At 35.3% G+C, this 27,354-nt stretch overlaps 1 protein-coding gene across 1 annotated transcript in view; it reads left to right on the top strand.

Annotated features, from left to right (window-relative positions):
* The window catches only part of Efcab3 (EF-hand calcium binding domain 3), a 494,429-nt gene that overhangs the window by 241,399 nt on the left and 225,676 nt on the right, over positions 1-27,354 (top strand). Inside the window, exons 58-62 of the mRNA XM_005402243.2 lie at positions 1,554-1,658; positions 16,056-16,112; positions 17,131-17,193; positions 20,034-20,138; positions 22,533-22,586. Of these exons, the coding sequence (XP_005402300.2) occupies positions 1,554-1,658; positions 16,056-16,112; positions 17,131-17,193; positions 20,034-20,138; positions 22,533-22,586 (384 nt within the window). The remainder of the gene's footprint in view (positions 1-1,553; positions 1,659-16,055; positions 16,113-17,130; positions 17,194-20,033; positions 20,139-22,532; positions 22,587-27,354) is intronic.

Genomic DNA, 27,354 nt, shown 5'->3' with positions numbered 1-27,354 from the left:
TATATATAATCCCTACCTACATTTTCCCATACTGAAAGAAATTATTGCTTGATGGTATAATTATTGATAGGTTATTTTCTCCTTTTCATTATTTTGTAATAGGTGTGCTATGCATTCAGTCATCAATAAATATTTGCTGCTATCTAGGAAAGTATGCATTATATTTAGGTTGTCTAAGTATCATCCAAACTACTACCTTTTGGACAGAGTTAAAAGGGACACCATAAATTATGAATTAATATAAATTATACAAGGACACTGGCATAAGAAGAAGTTGTCTCAGGCACAACAAAGTGTTCAGAAAAAAAAAAGGACTATATAAAAATCCTTGTGTCATATAAATAAAAAATATGGGGAAGAGTAAAGGGGAATGAGAGACCAGTTGGAAAAAGCAAGGGAAGAAAATGGTAAATGCCATGTTTTTCAATATTGTACAAGTTTGACAAATGTTCATGTATATATTTACATGCTACAGAACCACTAACAATAGTTTCAAGTGGCACATAGTGTAAACATACCAAAAATAATATATTCTCAAATTTTACTTATGTTTGAGGATGATCTATGAGAAATATCCAATAAATCTGTTTTATTTTTATAAAAAATCTACATAATCATAGTGTATGAACTACTGTCTTTAGTACTATTATCTTGTTTTGGCATGAATTATGTTTTTTATTATATATGCCATTATAGTATAGAAAAGACTCTTAAGTGAAGCAAAATCTATCAAATTAAGAAAATGAAAAGGCAAAAACTTTCTAAAAACTTAATTTTTTTATTTATATCATTAGATTGTGAGTACTGCTTCTTACTATAGGCCTTTTCTTATTTACATTTTTTATTGTTATTTATTTATTTTGCTTGGTTTTAGAGATGGGGGTCTCACTGTGAAGTTCAAATTGACCTTGAACTTTCTGTGTAGTCCAGGATAGCCTCAAACCCAAGGTCCTCCTCCCTCACTCTACCAAATCCTGGGATTACAGGCATGTGCTATCACACCTGGCCTTGTTTATGCTTTTTAAAAAACACATATGCAATTTGTCAATTACTGTCCTAGAGTTATGTTTGCATTAGGCTGAATACTTGGAATTTTCCAGATTTTACTTAAAAAGAATTACTTCAGATTTTGGTATTTCATGGGACAAAATAAAAAAATAATAAAAATTGGTTTCTAAAATGTATTCAGTGTGGAAATAATTAACATAAAAGTCCAGGAAACAAAAATGTGAACTCATAAAGACAGATTATTCAACTCCATTAAGTATTTTCCATTGTGAAGCAACACAATAATAATATTCAGCATTACAGATTCTAATTCTAATTCTAATTCTCCTATTAATTTTATCTATTCTCTTAAGCAGATCAAATTGGAGTTTTTGTAGTCAGAATGTGAATAAAAATAATAATACAGTATATGAACTATATTAAACTTTTTACTTTTCATTGTACAATTAGTACATACTCACTAACTATAATAGTATATAATCAATAAAATAATGTAGAGTTTTTCAAATTATTCACTTTTCACGCTCCTACCATGTCTTTAAAAGGAGGGAAGATTGATGTCAGCAGCATAGACATTATTCCAGAAGATATGAAGCTCAAGCCCACAGAATCACAGGGTATAGATCTATCAGATAACATACCAGTTGGTGGTAAGCTTTATAACATACATATGATATATATTCATATATATGAATTTGTAAAATTACTAGTTCATTTATTAGACATTTGGGGAAAGCATAAAAAGACATCCTGTGTTTTCATTTTTTAAAAGCTAATGTCATAAATCTCTTCTTAAAGGAGATAAGGCATATCTTACAGTAAAACTAGGACTACTTCCTCACAGCATGACCTCAAAATGGTTAGGGAACAAAGTAAATGTGAGGGAATAATATGGAAGAGTCAAAAGTAAATATAACCTCAGCAAATAATATTCCTCCACCAGTCCCTTCAGCACTTTCACTTTTTGCCCATGGACTTCCAAGTCTGCGTCTCTATTCCAGCCTCTACTCTGAGCTTTAAACTTGTGCATCTGTATGGCGGTTTGAGCTAACCACTAGAATGATCACTTCGGGATGCAATCCCAACATTTTAAAATCTAAATTCACTATCTTTCATACCAGATCAATTTTTCTACATTTTCTGTTCAGTGATGACCACTTGCCACCTACGTATCCAAACTACACTATCATCCTCCCTGTTATCCACTCTCTTATTCTCAATATTCTCTTAAAGGCCTCACATATATTTCTTCAATTTATACTCAAATTCTGTTCTTCTATGACGACTGAATGTCTTTCAAATCCCTGCCATCTTTAGTATATATCACTGTAATGGCAATGTGAATGGTCTCTATAGGTTAGTTTAATTTAGTTCAGTTTAGTTTAGTTTTTTGTAATACACTTTGTGCACTGAGCTGCCAGAGTGATTTATCTAAAATTTTGTTCCAGATCAATGATAGGTCTAGATGCTTTAAGAAGTTATATCACCTACTTCTGGTTTCCGAAGACTTCTTACACTAGGTGTGGCTATCATATTTTTCATATCTGGAACCTAAAAAGTCTTACTTATGCTTATGTTCTTACTTACACTATATTTGTGTGCCCTTGTCAAATGATTGTCCTGGAAATTTTCAAATTTTTTTAAGTTGTAGAGTTTAGGGATCGTAATATTTCAGAAACCTTTTCTGACACTCACATGATAGATAAAATATTCTTCTTATAAGGTCTTGCAAATATTAGGGGCTAGCTTCTCTCCCTAAATTAAGACTTATTTTGAAAAAGATGAAGATTTGAAAACACCAAAAGGTAGAGACCAGTCAAGAGGTTTCTGTTCCCACTTCCCTATTTTATAGTGGTAAACCCCAACACAAAAATCAAACAAACAGAAATATAGAAACATGAAAAGACAAAGCAACCAAATGCCTCCAAAAACTCCTAATTCCCCCCAAACCAGTAGAGGAGGTATTGAACGGAAGGAAATAATAAGCCACACAGCAGAAAGGTCTGAAGGGGTATCAATGAAGATAAAATAGTTAATAAGGTGCTTGGCAAATTCAAAGAAGATATAACTCATCAGATAATGACCCTAATGAAACGGATGATCAGCAAGTGTAAAGAAGTCACTGATAAAAATCTAGCAGAGATAAAGAAAAAGAAGCAAAACATAAATGCACAGCATAGAATGAAAGAAATTTTTGAAAAATTAAGCAATGCAAATTAGAAGGAGGAGAGCAAAGTGAGATAAGGAATCCTATTAAGGAGTGAAAGAAAATGAATAAAACAAAATAAAGGTCACACAAAGGAATAGTCAAGAAAAGGAGAAAAATGAGAAAGAGAAGAAAATGAAAAAGGAAAATACCCAAACCCCTAAAAATCAGTGAAGAAGAAAGCAAAAACAGAAAAAGAAAGAAAATGTATCCAATTTTTTTTCCCCACTATATTTAAGAATGAGTGGTTTCTTTCCAGGACCTCCAGTTTTAGAATCCAGCAAGTCATAGTTTTTTTCACCTAGCTTTATGATCTGTGGCTCTGTAAGGTGCACTCCTGTTCCACAGACCCCTCTGCCCATTTGTCTTGGTTACTTTTCTCTCGTTGCTGGGACAAAATATCCAACTCCCAAAATTTAGGAAGGAAAGGTTTATTTAACTTACAGTTTGTGACGGTTTCAGTCCGTACTCAGCTGGCTACAAGGGTGGCACATGGCAGAGGGCAACCATTCAAGGTGGCACAACACAGCAAAAGCAACAAGCACAAAAGGGAGGAATGGCCGCAAGCAGCCTCTTCCTCTCCCTTACATATGCAAACTATCCACCCCAGGGCGGGTGTAGCTCTCACACCCATAATCAATCAAACTCTGAAAGCCTGCCCCATGACCTCATGAGGCTTTGGGGGAACACACAGACACAAACCATAACACCATTCAACCCTGGCTTTGGCAACCATCCAATCCCAGGTGTAGATGTTGGTTAATGAAAAAAACATTCAGATCTCTGATCTGTGCTGGATGTAGGCAGCAGGGCAAGTACCACTGCACTTAATGTCAGGGTGCTGCCTCTGAAAGCCACACACATTGGCTTCTCACCAAGAAGAACATGGCTTCTCCATGTTCTTCCCAGCACGAGTGTAAACTTCTCAGGAGGTCTGTGCCTACCCTGCACCCTCTCCAGGACTGTCTCACATAGCTGTCTCTCTTTCAGTCACTGTGGGACAGTAATGTTGGAAAGCCCTAGGCCTTCAGAGGCTCAGTCTTAAATAATCAACCCCTCTCAAAAATTTGCCTTGTTAAACACTTTCGCACAATACGGTGAGCATGTACTAAATACCTACTCTAACAGTTGCCTGCTATGTGGAAGGAGTCACCTTCGGGGCTGTCACTGCTGCCTTGGCCCGTTGTTTCTCCCCACAGCTCCCGAAATTGGGGGCTTGCCTTGTGTTTATGGGTACAGTTTCCCCTCCCTGTGAGCTGGGGTAAGCTTCCAGTCTACTTCATTCTTTTGTTTGCACTGTATCCTATTTCCCCAATTTCTCTGTATCTTCTAATTTTCCTTCAGTTCTCTCCCAATTTGAAGAGATCTACTCTTTAAATTTCTTTTTGCTAAGTTGTTGCTCTCCAGGTGTGTGGGTTCTTGGTCCTGGAGAGGCTGGATTTTGCTAATGACTAACACTCCACCATCTTGGTTCTCTATTTTATTGAATGCAAATATAGTCACTCCTGCTTGCATTGTAATTCCATTTGCTTCAAACATCATTTTCCATTATTTCTCTTTCAGTCTTTATAAGTCTCATAGGAGGTGAGTTTCTAGTAAATAGCCTATTGTTGGGTCCTCCTTTTATTATGAATGAATACAAAAGTACTATAAGCTAGGATGCCTATTGCAACAGCAATTATATTTTACCAATGACCCTAATTGCCCCATTAACTGTTTCTTAACTCCTTATTGTGACTGTTTATCTAAGTCAGGCTTTTTAACAAAATTAGACTTCTGGTGATAAACTTTCAGTGTTATATTTTGGTGGAAGCATCCTTGTGCTCTAGAGTAATTCTCAGGAATATTTTCTATTGTTGATACCATAAAGGTAAGATAAAACATTGTTTAAAATTTACAATTTACCCTAAGCTTTTGATTCATGAAATTGGGCTACTCCTACCTTCCAGATACTTATTTATATATTTTAAGCTTTTTTTATTGGTACATGTTTGCAGTTCAGGCAGTTTACAATCATCTTGGGGAATGGGTGTGCATGTACTACTACAGCTTGCTTCTTTCGTTTAATCCCGTACCACTTCCCTCCTCCTTCTTTTATTCCTCCAATAGCTATCCAAATTTTCATTCTCATTGATATTAATAACCTTACTTCATAGTATGGCATATAGCGTTTATGTACATTGAGGTTATTAGGCTCCTGTGTGGGGGACATTTTTATTCTACTCAATGCCTCTTCCCCTCCTCACCCCTTGCTTGTTCCCTTGGACCACTTCCTGATTGCAAGAGATCCATCCACTTCCCCGCTTCTATCATGTTATTATTCTCTTTGTACTTTGCCTCACGCAAATCAGAGATGCCATATGGTATGTAAGCTTGTGTATCTCGTTTATGGCACTCAACATTATATTTTCCAGGTGCATCCGTTTTCCTACAAATGTCTCAAATTTGTAATTCTTGATAGCCAAGTAGTATTTGATTACATATAGATACCACATTTTCTTTATTCAATCATCTGTTAGTGGATATACAGCCTGCTTCCAAGATTTAGCTATTAGGAATTGTGCTGCCATAAATGTTGGTATGTGGTGTTTTAAGCTCTCTGAGGAATATACCTAGCAGGAGATCACTGGGTTGTATGGAATTTCTTATTTCAGTTCTTTGAAAAATCTCCATACTGATTTCCCTTATGGTTGTGCTAATTTACATTCCCATCAACAACAAAGGGTGTTTCTTTTTTACCACAGCCACACCAGTATTTATTATTGCTTGATTTCTTAATGATTGCCATCCTTTCCAGAGTAAGATGGGATTTTAGTGTTGCTTTCATTTGCATTTCTCTAGGGGCTAGAGATGTTGAACATTTTTTCACTTCGTTTGCCCATTTTTTGACTGAGTTTTAAAATTTATGTAGTTTAATTCTTTTAGTTCTTTGTATATGCTAGATATCAGTCCTCTATCCGTGGAGTAGCTGGCAAAAAGATTTCCCATTCTGCAGGCTGTCTCCTTACTGATGGATTCTTTTGCTCCACAGAAGCTTTTTAGTCTGATGTAATCCCATCTGTTGATTCTTGCTGCTATTTCTTGTGCAAGTGAAGCTCTGTTTAGAAAATTCTTTCCTATAGCTATGTCTTTAAATGTTTCTCTTATTTTATCTTCCATTTTTATTTTAATTTAGAGTATGGTGAGAGATAGGGTCCAGTTCAGTCTTCTGCAAACAGATGACCAGTTCCCCCAGTACCACTTCTTGAATAGGCTATCTTTCCTCCAACATATGCCTTGGCTCCTTTGCCAAAGACCAAAGGGCTAAATGTGTCTAGGGATATTTCTGTATCATCTATTCTGTCCCATTGATTCACATATCTATTTCAGTACCATGCTATTTTTAATATAGCTTGATATAGCTCAAATATTGTTATGCCTCCTACTTTGCTCTTGTTGCCCAAAATTGCTTTTGCTATTCTGAGTCTATTCTGCTTCTTTATGAGCTTTCGGGTTGTTTTATCTAGATTTGTAAATTATGCTGTTGGTGTTTTGATTGGGACTGTATTGAGACTGTATGACAGTTTTGGCAGTATGGCCATTTTGACGACCTCCCTATCCAGGAGCAGGGAACATTTTTACATTTTCTGATGTCCTCTTCCATTTCCCTTTTCAGAGTACTGTAGTTTTCTTTTTGGAGATATTTTACTTTCTGGGTTAGGTTAATTCCTAGGCATTTCATTTTCTTGAAGCTATTGTGAATGGTACTGTTTCCATAATTTCCTTCTCATCAAGTTCATTACTGGTGTACACAGATGCTAATGATTTTTGTGTGTTGATCTTGTATCCTGCTATGCTGCTGAAGTTGGATATTTAACTGTAAGTTTTTGGTGGAGTTCTTTGGGTCTCCTATATAAAGTATCATGCCATCATCACATAATGATAATTTTAGTCATTCTTTCCCTCTATGTATCCCTTTTGTTTGTCTCTCTTGCCTGACTGTTCTGGCTAGTGTTTCAATACTATGTTGAACACAAGCAGTGATTGATAGTGGACATCCTTGTCTTATTCCTGATTTTAGAGGGAATACTTTTAGTTTTCCTCATTTAGAATGATACTAGTTATTAGTTTGTCAGAAATAACTTTTATCATACTTAGATTGGGTTCTTCTATACCTGTTTTTTTAAGGGTTTTTATCACAAAGTAGTGTTGGATTTTGTTGAAACCTTTTTCTGGATCTACTGATACGATCTATGGGTTTTTTTTTTTTTTATCTTGCTTCTGTTTATGTGATATGTTACATTTGGGACAAAATACCTGACACCCAAAAAGAAGGAAGGAAAGGTTTATTTAGCTTACAGTTTGTGGAGGTTTCAGTGCATATTTGGTTGGTTCTGAGGCAGAGTGGCACATGGCAGAGGAAACAGTTCATGGCGACAGAAGATAGCAAAGCAACAAGAGCAAAGGGGGGAATGGCAGAGCTAACAAGCCTCTTTCCCTCCCTTGTATTGTAAGCAGGCTACCTCCACCCAGGGGGCATGTAGCATTCATATAATCTCCATGTCCTCCTCTTGCACAGGCTCAGGATGATACAAAGTAAGCACTTGGCTCCCTGCTGAATCATATAGTTAACCTTCTAAACTTCTCAAACTGACACAATTAACAACATCCCAGAAGGGTAAGGGCATGTCCTTCTCACCCCAGGATGTAGAACTGCTGAGTCACTTAGCCTAACCTCTAGACTCCCCAAGTTGACACATGTATCAACCGTAACAATCCACCCCTTGTCAACTTGGTAACCAGACACATTTTTTTTAAACCAGTTTCCAGATACAAAGACATTATATTCCATTAGAACCATAACATTTCATCCCCCAAAGATTCATGTACATCCCTTTATGCAAAAGGCATTTAGTCCATCTGCAGGAGTTGCCAAAGTCCTAATAGTTTCAGCATTGCTGAAAAGTCTAATTCTCAAGTCTCCTCTGAGATGTACAGCAAACTCTTCCCTGTGAGCCCCTGTACAAATGAAAAGTTAAACACTTCCAACATTCAATGGCACAAAATAAGCATTTTTATTCCAAAAGTTACAAACAGGGAAATACAAAGGAATGGGACCAAAGCAAGTCCAAAATCCGGCAAAGCTAGCATTATGTCCTATAGTTCGCCATCCAGCATCTGAAGTAATCTGCCGCACACTGTGAGCTCCAAAGGGCTTGTATGATTCCACCCCTATGGCACTTGCAGCGGTTACAGCTCCCATGGCTTTTCCCTTGGGCCCACTTTGTTCCTTCCTTGTTTTCCTCAAACAATCCATGTTCCTGGATTTCCCAAACTTCTGAGGTCTTCACTGTACCTTTTGTTTCACATTCACAGCTTCACACACTGCTCTCTCAGGAGCACGTTGCCTGGCCTTCCAGGCCTTCTGAAACCTGGGTGGAAGCCTCTCTAACCTCAGAACTCTTGCATTCTGCATGTGCCTAAAACCAGTGCCATGTGGATGATGTCAAGATCTGCTGCCACCTGGAGCAGTATCCAAGTTTTCCTCTCTCTTGGCCATAATGGTCGAGTGCCTGGATTGCTGGGCACTCTGAATCTGATTCTGAGGAGCAAATTCTCAATGCCACTGCTGCAGTTCTGGAAGCTGGTGAGGCTGCTGCCACCATCTGGAACTTGGCACTCTGTGGCTTTCTTCCTAAAGTCTTTTACCTTTGCAGTTTTGAGGCTGCAAAGGGTGGAGACTTGCATCTTGTGATGCCCTCAGGCCATCTTTTCTATTCTCTTGTTCCTTCTGGGCAATAGAGGTCTCCTTAGTTTCATCTTTGCAATTTACACCTTTACTGGACCTTCCTTTCTGGACAAACTCACAACATTTTAAATCATCCTGCTGGGCTCTTTGCTCTTGATTCTCAATATAAATCTGGCTAAAAGCCCCAACAATAGCCATGCCACTACCCCAACATTCGACTGCTTGGAAATTTCTTTTGCCAGATTAGTCAGTCTGATGCCCTTAAACTCAGTTTCAGGCAAATTCTCTGGACACAAGCAAAATGCAGACAATCTTTCTGCCAAGCCGTAACGCACATCGTCTGGAGTCCAGCACCCAATGCAGTCCTTCTTCCCAACAGAAACCTCCAGAACCTGGTCTTTACAAGAAGGATTTTTAGCAGCCTTCTGGTTTCTGAGCTCTGACCAGAATCTCCCAGACAGAACAGCCAAAGGTGTTCAAGCTCTACTCTTTCAGGGGACATCTCCAAACCTTTCCAAACACTTCCCACAAGCCATTTCCCAAGGCTCTTGAACCACGTGGTTAGGTACAGTCACAGCAATGACCCCACTCCTGGTACCAAATTCTGTCTTGGCTACTTTTCTCTCATTGCTGGGACAAAATACCTGACACCCAAAACGAAGGAAGGAAAGGCTTGTTTAACTTACAGTTTGTGGAGGTTTCAGTCCATTTAGTTGGTTCCGAGGCAGAGTGGCACATGGTAGAAGGCAACAGTTCATGGCGACAGAAGATAGCAAAGCAACAAGAGCTAAGGGGGAAATGGCAGAGCTGACAAGCCTCTTTCCCTCCCTTGTATTGTAAGCAGGCTACCCCCACCCAGGGGGCATGTAGCACTCCAATAATCTCCATACCGTCCTCTTGCACAGGCTCAGGATGAATACAAAGTAAGCACCCTGGCTCCCTGCTGAATCACATAGTTAACTTTCTAAACTTCTCAGATGGACACAATGAACAACATCCTAGAGCAGGAAAGGCATGTCTTTCTCACCCCAGGATGTATAACTCCTGAGTCACTTAGCCAAACCTCGAGACTCCCCAAGTTGACACATGTATCAACCATAACACTTGTCTTATTCCTGATTTTAGAGGGAATGCTTTTAGCTTTCCCTATTTAGAATGATATTAGTTATTAGTTTGTCATAAATAACTTTTATCATATTTAGATATGGTCCTTCTATACCTGTTTTCTTAAGGGTTTTTATCACAAAGCAGTGTTGGATTTTGTTGAAACCCTTTTCTGGACCTATCGATATGATTTATGATTTTTTAATCTTGCTTCTGTTTATGTGGTATATTACATTCATTGACTTATATATGTTGAACCATCCCTATATCTCTGCGATGAAACTTACTTAATCATGATGTATGTTTTTGATGATGTGCTGCATTCTATTTGCTAACATCTTGTTGAGGATTTTTGCATCTATGTTTACTAAAGAGATTAATCTAAACTGTTCTTTAGTTGAGTCTTTTTCTGGTTTTGATCAGCGTGGTACTAGCTGCCATAAATGAATTGGGAGCACTCCCTCCCTTTCAATTTCCTTAAAGAGCTTGAGCAGTATTGGTGATATAACACCCTTCAAGGTTCTGTAGAATTAAGAGTAAATCCATCAGGTCCTGGGCATTTTTTAGTTGATCGAGTCTTTATTATCATGTTAATTTCATTGCTTCTTATTGTGTTGTTAAGCATATTTATGTCTTTTGGGGTTAGTTTTAGTAATTTGTCTGCATCTAGGAATCTGGCCATTTCTTCAAAATTTGCTAATTGACATAGCTGAAATACAAGATTTCAAAATAGTTACTATCTTCTAGATTTTGACAGTGTCTGTTGGAATTTCACTTTTTTCATTTCTAATTGCACTGATGGGAGTCTGGTCTCTCTCTTGGTAAGTCTGGCTAAGTGCTTATCTATTTTATTTATTCTTTCAAAGAACCATCTCTTTGATTCATTGACTTTAAAAATTTTTTAGTCTCTATTTCACTGATTTCATCTTTATAATTTCCCTCCTTAATTTCAGCTTGGAGGTGGATTATTGTTATTTCTCAAGTATCTTAAGATTTCTATTTGACTTTTCTATTTGTGAGCATTGATTGTAATGATTTTCCTCTTAGAACTGCTTTCATGGTGTCCCAGAAGTTTCAGCGAGTTGTACAGTCATTGTCATTAACATCCAGAAGTTTTTAAATTTCTTCTTTGATTTCTTTTGTGACTCATTGGTTATGAAGGAGTATGTTGTTAATTTTATAAGAGTTTTTTCTTTTTCAAGATTTCTTCTGTCATTGATTTCTATTTTCACTGCACAGTGATCTGATAGTATTCATGGGACTAATTTCTATTCTTTTATATTACTTTAAGTAGGCTTTGTGGGCTATCATATTATCTATTTTGGAAAGAATACTATGTGCTGCTGAAAAATGTATACTATGCTGTAGAGGGGTGGAATATTCTGTAAATACCTATTAAATTCTTATGTGCAAGTGTGTGACTCTGCTCTGAAATTTCTATTTTGCTTTTTTTGTTTAGTTGACCTATTTCTTTGCAAAAGTGGGACATTAAAATCTCCTCCTATGATTGTGCTAGTGTTTATTTCATATTTTAAATTCAGCATTTCTTTTAAATAAAGATAGGTGGTCCACTCTACAGCCATACCACCCTGAATGTTCCTCAGCTCATCTGAAGATAGGTGCTCCAGTATTAGGTGCATATATATTGATTAATGTTATCTCTTCTTGTTGGATTTTTCCCTTAACTAGTATGTACTGACATTCTTTTTCTCTTCTAATCAGTTTTAACGTGAAGTTTACTATGTCTGACATGAGAATTGCTACTGCTGCTTGTTTTGAGGGTCCTGGTACATGAAATGTTGTTTTCCATCACTTAATTTTTAGTGTATGAATATCTTTTTTGATTATATGAGTTACCTGAATGCAAGAGACTGTTGGATTCGATTTTGATTCAGTCTGCCAATCTGAGTCATTTAATTGGAGAGTTGAGGCTGTTAACATAGAGATATTACTGAGATGTGTTGGTCATTTACTACTATTGCCTTTTTTTATCTGTTGGAGGATCCTTTGTTTTTCTTTTCCTGACATTTTGTTATTTGTGTTGTTATTGTTGTTTATCCATTGAGTTTACTTGGAGTTTTTGTTTCTTCTGTGTTTTTAGCTGATTTGTTTTTTGTTTTTTGTTTTTTGGTTTTTTTTAGCTTTTTTTTTCATAGAAAGACCTTATTTCTTCACCTATTTTGAAAGATAGCTTTGATGGGTAAGTTGATCTAGGTTGTAAACTATTTGCTCTTAGGGCTTTAAATACCTCACTTTGAGCTCCTCTGGCCTTTCGGGTTTGTGTTGAAAAGTCTACTGTGATTCTAATTGGTTTACCTTTATGTGTGATTTTTTTGTTTTGTTTTTCTCTCCTTTTAATGTTTTTTGCTGGATATTTAGCAATTTAATAAAGATATGCTTTGGTTAGCTTCTTTTTTTGTTAGAGTCATTTGGTGTTGTAAGTACCATTTACTGGTACAGTGGTACCTCAGTTCATGAACACTTTTATTTGGTTCTCAACCAGAAGCATTTGGAAAAATTTTGTTTTTGTTTTCAAACTCTGCCTCAGGACAAACACAACCAGACTGTCTTTCTTATATAAACACAACATAGACATTTTTTCCAAGATTATAGAACAAATTAAGTTCTTGAACCAAGGTACCACTAACATTTGGGAAATTTTCTTCTATGATTTCTGTAAATATGTTAGTAAATCTATCTGTGTTATCTTATAGTTTTTCTCTGACTCCAGTTAGCCTTAGATTGGTCATCTTATTGTCATCTGGTAGCTGCTGGATAATCTTCTCTTGTTCCTTTATTTTCTTTGTGGCTTCTGTGACTACTTCATTTTAATTCACTATTTTGTCCTCAGTTCAGACACACTGTCTTCATGTTGGACATTCCTGAAATTTATGAGTTATGTACAGTTTTTTTATTTTAGGTATGTCTGTCTGACATCTTTTTGAGAATTGTGCATCTTTGTTGAATCTGTCTTTCAAGTTTTGAATTGTTTTGGTTCATCCAGTTTTTATTTCCTCAAAACTCACCATGGACATATTGGATGAACTTGCTGTGAATTTTTGGTTCATTTCTTCTTTGAAGTTGTCTAGTTTCATCATCCCTTCTATAAACTTTTCATAGAGTTCCCCTACCTACTATTTGCTTTCCTCTCCCTTTATGACCCTTTTCTCTGCCTTGGGAAAGTTGAGAGAACTCAGGGGTCTTTGTTGCTTTGCTTCCACCATGCTCCTGTGTATCTGTATTTATTTATATAGACCCCCTTTAACTCCCTCCTTTTTTGGGGGATACTGTGGGTTGAGGACTAAAAGAATGAGGAGAATTTGTGGCTTATATGGAGATTTTTAGTAGGCTGTTCCCTCCCTGTAAATAATTCTCAGCTTTGTATGCCCAGTTCTAGTCTATAACTCCTGGTATTTACTTTAAGTAATTTGGACTCTGTCCCTAGGTTTGCCAAGAGAATTATTTCTGGTTATATCAGCATCAACAGATTCAATCATGTAACACTTTTATATGATAGTCCTTGCAGTTATACTTCCCTCGTCCATCTGTCCTCTGTGCACACTGTGACCGTTTATTATTTGTGGTTGTTCTGCATTGAGGTAGGTCAAGTGAAGGGACGATAACGGAAGGTGGTCGGATGGGGCATGTAAGACACTAAGGGCAGGGTTTGAAGGGGAGTAGGATAGATGAGAAGAACACTTTGATGCAGGGTCTGCTTCTATTGGAGTACTCTTTGTTGAGTTGAAAGGTGTTATGGCTGTGTCTGGATGTCCCCCCAATAGGCAAGACTTTTCAGAAGTGTCTGGATCTAGGCTGTGTAGTGCTGGAATCAAGTATGTGATGCAATGCTAGGATTAAGGATGTGAGTGCTACCTTCTTTAGAGCTGAGTAACGTGGATAAGAGTATAAGGGACAAAAGGGCTGGTATTGTTGTGGTTTATCTCTTATAGCTCCCTTGCTTGCTGAATTCTGTCTTCTTTTTCATGGACTGTTTCTCTTCTGCAATTCCCCTCTGTCATTCCACCCTGCCTTGGAGTCAGCCAACTACTAACTGAAACCCCTACCAATTGTGAGCCAAATAAATCTTTCTTCCTTTAACTTTGGGTGTTAAGTATTTTGTCTCAGCTATGAAAAAAGTATCTAAGACAAAGAGTTAGTATTGAGAGTTTTCTTTTGGATAATTGTACAGGCCAGGGCAAAATTAGGAGGAAGGAGGTTTACTTTGTGATTAAGAAAAAAATATGTAGTTACCAGAAGCACAAGCAACTGCTGAAAACATTGCCCACCGATGGTAAGCCACATAAATGCCATAGCCTTCCATGGCACTTGACTTAACGGGCCTTTGTGAGAAGTTCCCCGTCTCTTTCATATAAATGAAGTTCCCAGTGTACTTTCATATAAATTAATATAAGTGTGCTTCAAGAATAAGTTCTATTACTACCTATTTAAACATCATTTGAGAGTCATCAGTATATTTGTTCCTCAACCTTAAGGGAGTTGGGGTGTTGCTCAAACTGTGTAAGATTTCTGTCTGGGTATTATGTTAGTGTATGAGAAGGGAATAAGCTCAGTCTTGAATTTGTGAAATGTGTGGTCATAATACTCAAAAGCATGAATAAATTTAAGGAAGAAAGTTATGGAGTAGAGATCTGGATAAATTTGCATAACTTGGACTGTGTCTTGAAGCAGCTTTCTTAAAAATATAAGTTTTAAATTATGGTTTTCTTTCTCTCGTTTCTCCCTATCTTTATTTTTTCTATCCTACCTCAGTTTTACAAAAATAGGGTCTGAACATTTTTCTTCATACTGATCCATATTGGTGTAGGTTATAGCCCAATTGATCAACACTCTTCATATTTCTATTCACAGGTATTGATATTCTTCCTTTTTTCCTTCTTTTCTCTTTCCTTTTTTTCTTCCTTCCTATTTCTCTTTATTTTGTCACTGTAACAAACAAGTTATAGAACAATATGTATAATAGAATTAATTTTTCAAAGAGATATAAATCACTTTTACAAACATATTAGAAGTCTGGAAGGATATATACCGAACTTTAGCAATGGTGGAAAGTGATAACTTAAATAAAAGAGGAAAAAAGAGAAACATTTAATTTTGCTTTATATGCTTGTGTATTTTTAAATTTCTACCCAAAGTGTTTCAAATTACAGTTTTTAACTTGTTTTATTTTGTTTTTAATTGAGATGGTTACAAATGATGTGGTTAAATGATTGAATTTTGAGTGAGTTCTTATGCATCATTTGGTTCAGTGTATCTCTAAATCAACCACTTAAATACTTAGTCACTGTCAAGCCTTTGTCACTCCTTAACACTAATGTGAGCCTATTGCACCAGCATTTGGCAACAGAAGGTAACAGTCTTTACAAATATTGACAAGATGCAAAATTTCAAGAAGTAATTGCAAGTTGGAGGACTTCTCCAATCACACACAAAGCTATGAGAAATGTGGACATGACAGACTGATTAATTGTAAAAGAAAATTATATGAAGAAAAATACTACATGAATAATATGATATGCTGTTGAAAATAGCATGATTTGGACTTCAAAAGATTTAGTGGAATATTGGAAGAAGAGTCCTTCATTTTTGTAAAAGTTGCTTCTTTTATGTTTTGTGTCAAAGTTCCAAAGGATACTGTAGTACAATATTTTGCCAGAAAATCACAAACCAACACACTTTGAGGATTTATTAAGTTTCAAGCTAAGAATTATGGCATTGCTATAACTATAAACTAAATTTCTTAAATATAAGAAAAAACTTAACTTATTTTCTTAACTTGTTTTATATTCTTCAAACTTTTTAGATTACTTTTATTCATTATTTACTATTAAATCTTGGTCTTCATTCTAACCGTATTTATTTAAATTGGTCAGTCATCCGGTTAATAGTAAATAAATAAAAATGATCTCTAGTCCTATATCTTTTTTCCTGAGTCTATATTATTTTTCCTGAGTCTATATTATTTTTCCTCTCATTAAATTTTGTTTGCAGGCTCCAAAAAAAGTGATCTGAAAACACTTTCTACAGCTAAAATGGAAACTATCATAGGTGAGAGAGAAATTATCAAATACATATGATTTTCTTGCTTTCTTCCTTGCTTTCTCTTTCTCAGTCAACTGACTTTTTAAAAAATATTTTTAAGAGAACATGTAGTAGAAATGTACCTAGCTTTATATGAAAAAGACAAAGCCCATGTTAATTCAATACAAGAGCTGAGACTTTTAAGCCTGAAGGAAAAGAAACATGCTTGAGAGAGAGTGCATGATTTATATTTAAAGGTTGCTCAAGATAAAACATACTTCATTCAAGAAGGACAAGAAAGAATATTACATCTTTGGAGGCAATTATCTGAGATTTTCTTTAACTTGTTATGACTTGATTAAATGAAAGGCCCAATTTGCTTCTTATTCAGCCTTATAATTATTTTCAGACATAAATGTTGACAAGATTCTCAATGGAAATCCTTTGTAACTTTTTAGTGTGTAATCTAACACATTTAATCAGCTGTTTTAATATAATGTAATATATTGACCAGCTGATCAAATATAAAAATTATTAAGTATGTATAAACATTATCAAATGTATGTGATTCTGACTTTGTACACATATTTTGTCCTGATATTTGAAGTCTTTTATGAATTAAGCAATTTAAATGAAATATGGTGTTCTGATTTCCTAGACCTTAACTCTGGCTTATGAATGTCTTAGCAATAAAATGTAACATCATATTTTTATAACAAGCCTTATAACCTCATGTTTTCAGATTGACCAAAGATATTTACTAAAAAATACATGTGCTATAGAAAGGCGCTAAAGTTTTATTACTTGCTGATAATATCTCACAATCAAAAATCATTAAAATATATTACCAAAAGTTGTGTTATGTTGTCTGTATTAGTACCAGAGTTAAAAACATAAAACACTTCAATTTCCTACTAGAACTATAGTCAGAGAAGATTCACAGAATAGTTGAGGTCAATTGTTAAGCAGTAATAAAATATTTGGATACTTTTGCAATAATGAGGCAATTCTTTAAAATTTAACATGTTATTGTTTGTGTCTGAAGGAGAAGAAGTTGACGTTGATGACATGGAACCAGTTTTAGGAAACGTGGGAACAGAGTTGACAGGTATGGAACTCTCAGAACTGGCAAATAATCTGGTAGTTAGTGATAAATATTTCAAATAAAAATGTGATTTTCAGGGATACTTAAATTGCACAAATTTCTAAAATTATCTCATTGCTTGCCCAAAATGCTGTAATCTATGACCAAGATTGCATATTTTCAAATGATTCATTTACAAATTAAACACCCTAATCCTATTTTTTCTTGTCTCTTTTTTCTTTAGTTCCCTTCTCACTTGAACATTTTTCCCCACTTCCCAATATCTATTATACATTTTGGTGCTGACTGACACTTTCAGTTTCTCACGCCAGAGAAACCATGTGATATTTGCACATGCATGTCCAATTCATTTCACTTAAAAGTACGGTCTCAAGGTGCATCCATTTGCCTAGAAATGTCTCAAACTTATCTTTATGACTCAGTAATACTCCATCGCACATCTTACCCAGTCATTGGTTGACTGGCATTTGGGCCATTTCAATATTTAGCTATTACAGACTCTGCTGCTAGAAACGTGCATGTCCATGTATCACCTTGATATGAATCTTTTAGGAAGACACCAAGAAGGGGAATAGCTGAGTTGAATGGAACCTCTAGTTTTAGTTTTTTAAGGATTCTCCACACTGATTTCCACAGTGGCTGCATCAGTCTGCACTCCCACCAACAGTGGAGAAGAGTTTATTTTTTCCCACAGCCCTGCATCATTTGTTATTAGTTAAGTTGTTGATAATACCCATTCTTTCGGGAGTGAGGTGGAATCTAGGCATTGTTTTAATTTGCATCTCTCGGATGACCAGTGATGTTGAACATCTTTTCATATATTTATTTGCCATTTCTACTTCTTCATCTAAGAAGTGTCTATTCATTTTTGTCCATGTCCATTTTTTAAGTGGGTTTTTAAATTTGAGGGGTCTGGTATTTTGAGTTCTTCTTTTTTTTTTTTTTTTTTTTTTGGTTTTTCTCCGGTACCGGGAACCGAACTCATGACCTTGCGCTTGCCAGGCAGGCACTTTTGCCGCTGAGCTAAATCCCCAGCCCCTTGAGTTCTTCATATATTCTAGGTATTAGTCCTTTGTCTGAGGAACAGCTGGCAAAACCTTTTTCCCCCTCTGAGTTGTCTCTTCACTCCATTCATGGTTTCTTTTGCTGTAAACACCCTAATCCAAGTATTTCAAGTCCAAACTGATACAAAACATGAAAGTTTTTGACAGTCAACATGACACCACAAGTAGAAAATTCCACACCTAACCTCATGTGAAAGTTGCAGTCAATATGTAGCGAAGTAAAATATATAAATTACTTTCAGCCTATTGTGTAATGAAACAAATGAATTTTGTGTTTGGATTTGAGTCTCATCCCAAAGTTGTCTCATTATGTATATGCAAATGTACTAAACTCCAAAAAAAATTGAAATCCAAAACATTTTGCTCCCAAGCATTTTGAGGATACTTGATAAGGGATACTTGACCTATATGTGTTGTATTTTTTTGAGGTGCTGGGGTTTAAACACTAGGCCTCACACATGCTTGGCAAGCATGCTACCATTGAGCTATATCCCCAGCGCTCAGCCTGTACATCTTTAAAGGTTCTTTGTGTCACTTCACTTTTAGTTTAAAAATTATATCATCATTATTTCATCAAGATTTAGTTCTATCTTTCATTGTTTTTCATTCTACTGACTATCTAAAATTTATGTCATAAGTGAGAAAAAGAACAGTGTTACCTAAGATGGAAATATCAGAGAAAAAAGGAAAAGATATGTTGCAGCATGTTTGAGTTCAGTTTTAAGTACATTACTGAAGTTAAAACTTTCCCAACACTCGATATAATCTCATTATTTGTCAGCAAATCATAAAAGTTCCAAGACAACTCATAAAATGTCTTTCTGTAATTACTGGTTTTGTATTGCCTATGAGTCTCCATATTGTTTTTCTGTAATCTGGATAGTACTTTCTCCTCCAAATGGAAATGTCTATAAGGAAAGATGGCTGAGTTCTGTAAAGCTGTATAAAGTTGAGGGAGGAGCTCGTTAAATCTGAGACCACCATGTTGGTCATTTATAGTACTTCTTTGTGGTTGAAGTGTGAATCCTGTTACCAAACACTTAGACTATTACATACTTTAAGGAGAGACTATTTTTTATGTAACATGGGAAGAACGCCTGTGGTCTCTTGTGACTTTCCAAACTTTAACAAGTGGCAAAGATTATCAGAGTCAAGACCGCGCAGCACAAAGTAAAGGGAAAATTTGCACGTCTCAGCTAATATATTCAGCGGCACACTATTAATCTGACCTTTGGACCAAAAGGAACAACCAAAAGCTTGTAGGCTCCAAAGAAATAGGAGGACATAAGATTAACGAGATAGGAATCTGGTCCAAAAAGAGGTCCTAAGACGGGTCCACACTATTCTATTATCACACACCTAATCGGGATATTTACTAAATCCACATACTATGTATACTATTCATATTTTCATTTAAATTAACTCACTTTTTAACTTAAGTAAAATACTTTTAATGGATATGGGAAACCCAACACCCCACATTACTAAAAGTAAATTGTAAAAATAAACCTAATAGAAATAAGACAAAGTTAGATAGAAATATTGGGCTTATTACTTATTATCATCTTGCTGCAATTCTGTGAGAAGTTATGAAATTACCTTTGAGATTTTATATAGACTATGCTTATCATAAAGGTTAAAACAAGTCTAATTTAAATCTGTTATGGACAAATCTCATTAGGTATTTATCTTTTGGATGAAAATCATAATCCTTATAAATTTTTCCACATTTTAGGGACATTAACTTTTGCTTATACTGTATATTTCTCTTTTCATAAGGAGGAAAGATTGATGCCAATAAAGTGAATACACTTTTAGAAAATATGGGTATGAAACTCACTGAAGAGGAGCTTGGTGATCTAACACAAAATCTGATTGTTAATGGTGAGAATTTTAGATATTACTGACTCTTTGGGAAAATAAAAATTGTCATCTAAGCCTAGTAATAGTCATTTAAAATTCCTACTTGACATCAACAAGGCATTTTGAAAACCTAAGAAAAAAAGTCAAGTGTAATGGAAAAATGCATCCTATCTTTTGCTTGTTTTACATACATTTTAAAGAAGGATTCTGAGGCTCCCCTTTGTTTTTATCTTACTGAAAGGGTAAGAAAAATTGATAGGTACTGCCCAAATTTGAATCCTTCTCTTTGGCCACATTGACGAATGGGTGACAGGAGTATTTATTTTAAAAAGGAAAGGTACTTAATCTTTTCATTCTTTTCCCTCTCAGTATGACTAGAGCTCAACTGCTTTGTATAATTTAAATAAATGTTTCTCTCTCTCTGTCTCTCACTTTCACACGGGTACTATGGAGAGAGAACTCCACGGCAGACAACCTAGACCATCTCCTTTCCTTCTCCGTTTCCCCTGATGGTGCCGTGTATGCATTAACTCAGCCATTTTTCAGGCAATGCTGGTAACTTTTGAAATCTAGTTTTAGGTTGAAGAGCACTGAAATACAAGATCCACATAATCCACTTATCTTTTTCTCTCTTTTTATTTTCAACCTGTGTGTGCCCATATATCTAAAGGGTATATCTTAGAATATAGTTGGATTCTGTTTTCATTGACTTTGACAGTCTCTGTCTTTAAATAAGTTTTTAGTATGTTTAATTAATTAAATATTAGTAATTATTAGTACAAATCTACAATGCATGGTTGCTGAGTTCTGAGAAGTAACACCTGTGTGACTCAAACATCTATCAAGATATAGGACATTAGCCTCACTCCAGAAAGTTCCCTTGTGTCCCATCCCAGTAAATTTCCACCCCCCCCAAAGCAATTGATATTCTGATTTTCCATTAGTTAGTTTTACTTATACCAAGATATCATGTAAATTGATTCATATAGTTTAATTAAATCTTTCCATTTCCTACTGCCTCATAATAATCACTCCCTAAGTTAGTGGCATAAGGCAACTATTTATTATGATCACAGATTCTGGAGGTCAGGAACTCAAGCATGACATAGTGAGAAAGGCTGAGCTCATCCAGGACATCCGGGGCCTCAGCTAGAAAACTCAAAAGTTGAGCTTTGGAACCATCTGAAATTTCATTCATTCACGTTTAGTTATCAACAGTCATCGGTTGGGACGGGGGCAGTCTCCGTCTCTTTCTGAACGGGTTTTTCATATGGCTTCTCTGCATAAGCTGGCTTGGGTTTCCTCCCATAGTGCGATTTCTGGGTTCCCCATTCAAATGTCCTGACAGAGAGAAAGAGAGAGGTGAAAATGGGATCCTTTGTATAATGCAGCCTCAAAAGCCACAAAGCAGTTGTTTTCACCAAATGCTATCATTAAAGTAGTCACAAGACTCTATCTACAATCACTGTAAGCTCTCCATGGGAACTGTATCAGTAACATTTCAAAAGGAGCTCATGGGATGGGAGATACATATCTGAGCTGTGTTTAGAAAGTGTGAAAATCCTGTTACTCACCATGCTATTTTAGATTTGCCCATGTTGATACAGGCTGAGCGATATTCTATTATAGAAATATTCCGCTGCATGTTCGTCTCTTCCTCTATTGTTGGACAAAGGCTCTTTCTAGGTTTTAATTATCATGAATAAAGATGCTATGAACATTGCTATGCAAGATATGTGTGAACATGTGTGTTCTTTTCTTTTGGGTAAGTAGGTAGGAATAGAAACAGTGAATCATATGTTTGGTTTTACAAGAAATTGCCAGATATTTTTCCACAGTGAATGTACCACTTTCAAACTCCCACAAGCAATGCATGAGAGCTGTATTAGCCTCACCCCTTGTCAACATTTGGTGCCAGGAAGACTTTAACAGATGAAAAGTAAACATCCCAAAAATCTTCTCACCAAGTTAGCACTATTACTAACAACTTATATACCTTTCTGACAGGCCACTAGTATCTTATTGCCACTCAAAAAAGAAAAGTTTATTAAAACAATGAAATGACTACACCTTTATTCTTACATTATCCTAAGTTATAGCTATATTTTCTTTTTAGCATGGAGCATTATTTTGTCTCTAGGAAAAGAAGTACTTTTCAGAAACTAAATGATAGAGACTAGTCCTTTATCTTTCCCAAGGCATAATATATCAATGCTGCTGATATATAAATTGTTTAGGAAATAATTGTTTTTATTGTGTTTTTAACTTTGCTCTTTTCTGCTTTTTTATGAAAGGTATATCAGAATATTAAATTTTCTAGAGCAAATAAATATGGTAAAATTTCTCTGCTCTGTGCTACACCATTTTTATAGTCTTATTGTCATGTTTCTGTTCATTTTATTCTGTGTCTTATAGGTGATGGTAAGGTTGATCTGAAAAGGGTGATGAATGAAATGAAACCTTTTACGAGTGAGTAGAAACATACTAAAATACTTTTACTTAAATCTAGACTCTATTATATTTTGCATGGTTTTTTCCAGTATTAAATCATAGATTTATTAATGCTGATATTTTACATGTTTATAGAAATATTTATATGCATATTTCATCTTTGACTTTGAATTATTTAGTATTCATCCATAAAAATAAATGGCGATATTTAAATTACAAATTATATTTTATGTGATATTTAACAATAATATGCTGATCTTTTTTATTATTTTAAAGAGAAAAAAGATAAACAATGAAACCGAGTTTCAAAACAGGTTAGTAGGACAGTTACAAATGCTGATACATTGCATATTGTTGTCTTCATATTAGTTAATCAGAGTACCAGATATAAGATTGATATTTTGTCTAAATAAAGTTAGCAAAAACATTCTTTTCAAGGAACTAAGAGAAGCTAGCTGTAAAACTAGCTTAACCATCTTCTGTATATATATATTTTTTTTCTTTTTTCCTTTCTTCCTTTCCCCTTTCCCTCATTGCAGTTTGTTACTCTTTTGCAGGTCATGATATCTATTGTATGTTTCAGATCCTATTTTCTTGTTCAGTTTCTCTCACTAGTGGGACAGGATGATTTTTACACATATGGGTCTGATTTATTTCACTTATGAGTATGGTTTCCAGTTATATCTATTTACGTAAAGTCTCCAGTCTATCCTTCTTTATGGCTGAGTAGTACTTCATTATATTAAAAAAAAAAACCCACATCTTTTTTATCCATCCCTTGTTGATGAGCATCTAGGTTGTTTGTAAGATTTAGCTCTTACAAATTGTGCAACTATAAACATGGGTGCACATATATTGCTGTAGTATTATGTTTTTAATTCTTTTGGGAAGATACCCAGAAGGGGAATAGCTCATTCAAATGAGACTGCTAATCCCAGTTTCTTAAGGAATCTCCACACTGATTTCCACAGTGGTTGCACCAGTCTACATTCCCACCAGTAGTGGAGAAGGGTTTTTTTTTCCCCACAGCTCTTCCAGCAGTTGTTATCTGTGGATTTTTTGATGATAGCTATTCTTGCTGGGGAAGATGGAATCTCAGTGTTGTTTTGATTTGCATCTCTCAAATGAGCAATGATATTGAACTTTTTTCATGTATTTATTTGCTATTTGTATTTCTTCATCTGAGAAGTATATATTCATCTCAGATGCCCATTTTTGGATTGCTTTGCATTTGGGGGATCTGATATTTTTCAAATCTTTATATATTCTCTATATGAGTCCTTTGTCTGTGGGACAACTGGCTAGAATTTTTTCCTCTTCCATGAGTCGTCTTTTCACTCTGTTGGAGATTTCTTTTGCTGTGCACAAGCTTTTTAATAAGGTGAGATCCCATTTGTTGATTCTTTGTAATATTTCCTTTGCAGTCTGGGTTTTGTTCATGAAATATCTGCCTACACCTATGTCTTCAGGATTTCTGCCTATTATCTAGTAAATTTAGTGTTTGTATTTTAATATTTAGATCTTTAATCTATTTTGAATTTAGTGTACTGCATGGCAATCGACATGGATATTAGTTTTTGGCATGTGACGAGCCAGTTTTTTCCAGCATCATTTATTAAAGAGGCTATCTTTCTTCCAGTGGACACGTTTGGCTCCTCTGTCAGAGATAAGGAGGCTGAGTGTGTTTGGGGTGCATCTGCATCTTGTATTCTGTTCCACTGATCCTCAGCTCTGTTTTTTGGCCAATACCATTTTGATTTTATCAGAGTAGCTTTGAACTGGGTAAAAAACTGTGTAAAAGAAAAGACAAACTGTGATAGGGGAAAGGGGAGAGGAGAAAAGGGGAAAAAGAAAAAAAATGTAAAAAAATGTATATACACAAGATAGTTAAGATAGTTTTACAGCTATCCTCTCTTAATTCCTTGAAAAGAATGTTTTTGCTAACATTGTTTAGATAAGATGTCATGCCTATATCTTGTACTATGATTAACTAATGTGAAGAGAACAATATGCAATGAATCAACTATTATAACTGTCCTACTAACCTATTTCAAACCTCATTTTCATTATCTTTTTTCTCTTTAAAAGAAATAAAAATTTTTAAAAATATCACAGCTTTACAGTATAATTTCAGGTCTGAGATTGTGATGTCCCCAGAATTGACTTTGTTGCCTAGAATTGCTTTTGCTATTCTAGGTCTTTTCTGGTTTCAAATGAATTTTAGGAACGTTTTCTCCAAATCTGTGAGATATTTCAATGGCATTTTGATTGGGATTGCATTAAATATTGAATTTGGATATTTAATCTACAAGTTTTTTGGTGGAGCTTTTGCAGTCTTCTATGTAGAGTATCATGTCATCTTCAAATAATGATACTTTAACTTCTTCCTTTCCTATCCGTATTCCTTTTATTTTTTCCTCTTCTCTAATGCTCTGGCTAATATTTCCCGAACTATATTGTATAGGAGTGGTGATAGTGGACATTCTTGTCTTGTTCCTGATTTTAGAGTGAAAGGTGTCAGTTTCTGACCATTTAAAATGAAATTATTTGTTATTTTGTCATAGATGGCTTTTATAAGATTGAGATAGAGACTATCTATTCCAATTTTCTGTAGGGTTTTTACCATAAATGGGTGTTGGAGTTTGTCAAGTGTTTTCTCTGCACCTATTGAGATGATCATGTGAGTTGTTTTTGGTCCTCTTAATATGGTGCATTACACATTTATTGATTTGCATATGTTGAATCATTCCTGCATCCATAGTCTGAATCCTACTTGCTCATGGTGTATAATCTTCTTGATGATTTGTTGCATTCTTTCTCCAGTATCTTATTAAGGATTTTTGCATCAATGTTCTTTAGGGAGATTGGCCTGCAGTTTTGTTTCTTGGTTGGGTTCTTGTCTGGTTTTGGAACCAGGGTAATACTTGCTTCCAGGAATGATTTTGGAAGTATTACTTCCCTTTCAATTATTTAAAGAGTTTCAGCATCAGTGACATTAATTCTTCTCTAAATTTCTTGTAGAATTCAGCAGTGAATCTGTCAGGGCCTAGGCTTTTCATTGTGGGTAAATTTTTAATTGCATTTTCAATTTCAATGGCTGATATTAGTTTATTTAGAATTTTTATATCTTCTTGATTTAGTTTTGGCAATTTGATTGCGTCTAGGAATCTGTCCATTTTTTCTTTGTTTTCCACCTTATTAGAATATAGGTTCTCATAGTAATTTTTGATGATCTGGATTTCAATGGGATCTGTTGTGATTTCCCCCCTTTCATTCCTAATTGCTTGAATTTGTGTTCTTTCTTTCCTCTTTTTGATGAGGTTGGCTAATGGTTTATCAATTTTATTTATTCTTTCAAAGAATCACCTTTTCAATTCATTGATTTTTTGTATTTTTTTAAGTCTCTATTGCATGGGTTCCTGCTCTTACCTTTATAATTTTCTCCCTTGTACAGGATTTGGGTATTTCTTCTTTTTCTGGAAGTTTTAGCTTCCACATTAGTTGTTTGAGTTTCTTCTGTCTTCCTGATGTGTGAGTCATCACTATAAATTTCCCTCATAAGACTGCTTTCATGGCACCCCATAGGTTTCAGCACTTGCATCAGCATTATCACTTGGTTGTATATTCTTTTTAATTTCATCTTTAATTTCCTCTGTGACGTGTTGTTTGTTCAGAAGGGTGTTGTTTAATTTCCATGTGTTAATGTAGTTTTTGTGGTTTTTTCTGTCGTTAATTTCCAGTTTCATTGCACTGTGGTCAGAAAGTATACATGGAAAGATTTCAATTCCTCTACATTTACTTAAACCTGTTTTGTTTGCTAATATATGATCTATTTTGGAGAACATCCCATGCGCAGCTGAGAAGAACGTGTATTCTGATGTTTTGGGGTGGAACACTCTCTAGACATCTACCAAGTCCATTTGTTCACAGGCTTGGTTTAATTCTAATATTTCTCTGTTGATTTTTTTGTCTAGTTGATCTATCCATTTGTGAGAGTGGGGTATAAGGTCCCCCACTACAATTGTGTTAGTGTTTATTTGGTTTTTCATGTCAATTAATATTTGTTTTGTGTAGTTCAGTGAGCCTGTGTTTGGTGTATGGATATCTATGATTGCTAGCTCTTCTTCTTGGAGTTATCACTTAATAAGTATGTAGTGATCTTGTCTCTTTTGATCAGTTTTGGCTTGAAGTTCACATTGTCTGCAATTAGAATAGCTACCCTTCCTGTTTTTCTGGATTCCTGTGGCATGTTGAATTGTTTGGCATCCTTTAGCTTTTAGTCTATGAGTTTCTTTTTGGGTTAAATATGTTTCTTGAGTGCACCATATTGTTGGATCTTGCTTCTTGATCCATTCTGTCAGGCTATTTCTTTTGATTGGTGAATTGAGACCATCACGTTGGTAATGGTTATAAGTGATACATATTGGCTTTTCTTTTTCATGTTGTTTCCTTATTTGTCCCCCACTTTTCTGCTCTGTTTAATTGCTTGTCCTGCCTACCAGCTTCTTTCTATTGGTGTTCCTGTGGTCTTCATTATCTTTCTAATGTTTTTCAGTGAATTCTGTGGAGCTGGTTTGGTGGCCATAAGTTTCTTTAATCCTTTGTCAAGGAAGAATCTTATCTCTCCATCAATTTTGAAGGATGGTTTTGTGGGATACATCAATCTTGGCTGAAGATTATTTTCCTTTAGGGCTTGAAACATTTTACTACAAGCTCTTCTTGATTTTGTGATTTGTGTTGAGAAGTCTGCTGTGATTCTGATGGGCTTTCCTTCATAGGTGATTTT

The sequence above is a fragment of the Chinchilla lanigera genome, unplaced genomic scaffold (assembly GCF_000276665.1).
Source record: "Chinchilla lanigera isolate Chin_1 unplaced genomic scaffold, ChiLan1.0 scaffold00077, whole genome shotgun sequence".
Taxonomy (NCBI): domain Eukaryota; kingdom Metazoa; phylum Chordata; class Mammalia; order Rodentia; family Chinchillidae; genus Chinchilla; species Chinchilla lanigera.
This window is presented reverse-complemented; position numbering and strand designations above follow the sequence as displayed.